Consider the following 2500-nt stretch of genomic DNA (forward strand, 5'->3'; position numbering starts at 1 on the left):
GGCGCAGGGGGCTGACTGATTTCTGGCCGCCCAGCGCTGGGTGTTAGCGGGGCCGGGCTGGCCTGGCCTGGCCTGCATAGCTTGGCTGTGCTCGGATGGCTGAATGACTCGCTCACTCACCAGGGCCCACCCCTACGGCCTGAGTGAGGCTCCGCGGTGGGAAAGTATGAAAGTATGCGCTGGTCAAACACGGATCACCCTCTTTTAGTCCTCGTCTCACTGCCCTGCCTGGCTCTATCTCTCTGTCTCTCTCTCTCTCTCTCTCTCTCTCTCTCTCTTTCTCTCTTTCTTTCTGTCTTTTTCTATCTACCCAGTGCTGGACATTATTCTGTAAATAAACCAAAACTGTGGGGCACAGATGTATGAAAACAGCATAAATACCAACCTTTTCTCTTGTGAAAGCTTTTACTTAGTCAGTTAAACAGCGATCAACACCGTCCGTCTCAGCCCTCTTACATACAGTATTTTGCAGTGCCCACAACTGAAAGGTATAATTCTATCAAAAGTGCTGTTGAATAGAGTCAATCGATGATTGGAAAAGGAATAAAACACACAAACAGCAAGATAATGCAGCACAGTAGTTGTACTCTACTTACTTAAATACTTTGAACTGTTTGGAACTAACAGATTGAATAGTTTAGCTGGCATAGGGAAGTGGACGATGTGCTAAAGCAAAAGTAGCAACTTAAAAGGTTACTAAAAGTAAATGTTTCTTACAACACGGTTCAAGGAAGCAGAACTGGTGCCCTGAATACTGGTTCTTTTGTTTCTGAACGTTTCTTCTAATCATTCATTTAACCGCAGTCTAGATTACACTTGCTTTTTAAAAGGCAGACATTTTTTCATCTCAAAACAGACATGCATTGTTGTCATACATATGCTGCAATGCCTAATCAATTGCTCAACACTTCTCCTGCCGTGTGTGTTTGCGCAATACCCCCAGTTTTCAAAGAAAAAAAAAAGAAAAGCGAAACTTGCCTGACAGCGTTTTGACTCATGTGTGGCGGTTTGACCATACATACGATGCATGCAAATAAAGCATGAAACAGGCCCTACTCTCCTAGTATGTTGGTTCCTGTGTGTTCCTTTTAACGGTAGTTAATGCACTCTTTCAATGCCTTCATAGATTTCACTCTTACTTTCTTGCTTTCTTGGTCATACTGTACTTTGTCATATGCTTCATTGCCAAGGGCAGTTATCCTGCTCAAGCTTTGGGTCTCTGACTTCTCTGAACTTGCTTGTACGCGTGTGTGTGCGCGTGCACCTGTGTGTGTGTGTGTGTGTGTGTGCGTGTGTGTGTGTTTATGTTACACCATCACCATCCCCATCTTGCCCTCTTAACCCAACACTTCTCATCGCCCCTCACCACAACCACAGGCCTCTCCCATTCTCTCACCCATAAACTACTTCAACTCGCCCTCTTCGCTCTGAGCACTCTTAGCCCCTCACGCTCCGAACAGATCGGGCCTGCACTGGACACGAGTACACGACTCGACGTGAAGACGTGAAGGTGCGCAGCACTGCGCTGTGGTCTCCGTACGTGTGTGTGTGTGTCCTGGGTCATGTAACATGTGTGGGAAACTCAGAGACGCTGTGTGTGTGTTGGCCCGCTCCAGCAAAGCGTCCACTCCTCATCAGTATCTCCCCCTGACAGCCGGCTTCCGAGGGACGCAGAGGTGACATTGATTAGCTTACTGGGATTGCTGTGTTTCGTCAGAAAGAGAGAGAGAGAGGACGGATGGGGGTGGGAGAGAGGGATACAGAGAGAGAGAGAGAGAAAAAAAGAGAGAGAGAGAGAGAGAAACTTGAAGGTAGGCGACAAGAAGTGTCCAACGCCGAAGAAGTAGGCCATGTGAGAAAGAAAGGATGTCAAAAGAGATGTCAAAAAAGAGAGAGAGAGGGAAAAGAAGGATAGCAAAACTAGAAAGAGAGAGAAGGGGGAGAGAATACAATGCCATTTTTGCTTGGTGATGTAATTTCCACGTTTGGATTGTGAGTGGCTGGAGAGGGGCTGCCATTGTGTTCCCGTGAGCTTCAGGATGTCCTGTTGGGGAAGAGAGGGAAAGGGGGTGGGGGGGCGGGAGGGGGACGTGACGGCCACATTCACGGCTAGCTTTCGCGGGCGGAGGTTAGGCTGCCACAGAGGAGTGACTCGGAGGATCCCTCGAAATCGGGCTCTCGGAGCGGCCCGCCGTACGATCCACAACACGACCAAACACGAAGAACCTAACCTCAAGACAAGGAGTTACTGAATCATTTTGGTCATTTTCGGGTGGTTCGTCATATCTTTCGGGGCCACTGAATTGGTCAACGGAGCTACACCACTGCTTTAGTGCTGAGGAGAGTCTCTCAGGCCTGGACTGGTCGCGGTTGACTTGCGGCGTGTGTGTTCTTCGCGGATGGGCAGTCTGGTTGTCGGTGAGTGTTTTGTTTTATTTTTGGTTTTCGGGCCACCAGAAAAAGGACCGTAAAAGATTTCGAGGGAGTGCCAATCCAGTAC

At 48.5% G+C, this 2500-nt stretch overlaps 1 protein-coding gene across 2 annotated transcripts in view; it reads left to right on the forward strand.

Moving 5' to 3' along the window:
* arhgap29a (Rho GTPase activating protein 29a) overlaps positions 1-2500 on the forward strand; it is a 50290-nt gene that overhangs the window by 25394 nt on the left and 22396 nt on the right. The window contains exon 1 of one of the 2 annotated variants that reach the window (XM_062520761.1): positions 2130-2418. The exons of the other annotated variant lie outside the window; for it this stretch is intronic. Coding sequence (XP_062376745.1) covers positions 2400-2418 — 19 coding nt within the window. The 5' untranslated portion in view covers positions 2130-2399. Of the gene's footprint in view, positions 1-2129; positions 2419-2500 lie in introns of those variants that run through there. 2 annotated transcript variants of the gene reach the window in all.

Source organism: Sardina pilchardus, chromosome 19 (genome assembly GCF_963854185.1).
Source record: "Sardina pilchardus chromosome 19, fSarPil1.1, whole genome shotgun sequence".
In the NCBI taxonomy this organism is placed as follows: Eukaryota; Metazoa; Chordata; class Actinopteri; order Clupeiformes; family Clupeidae; genus Sardina; species Sardina pilchardus.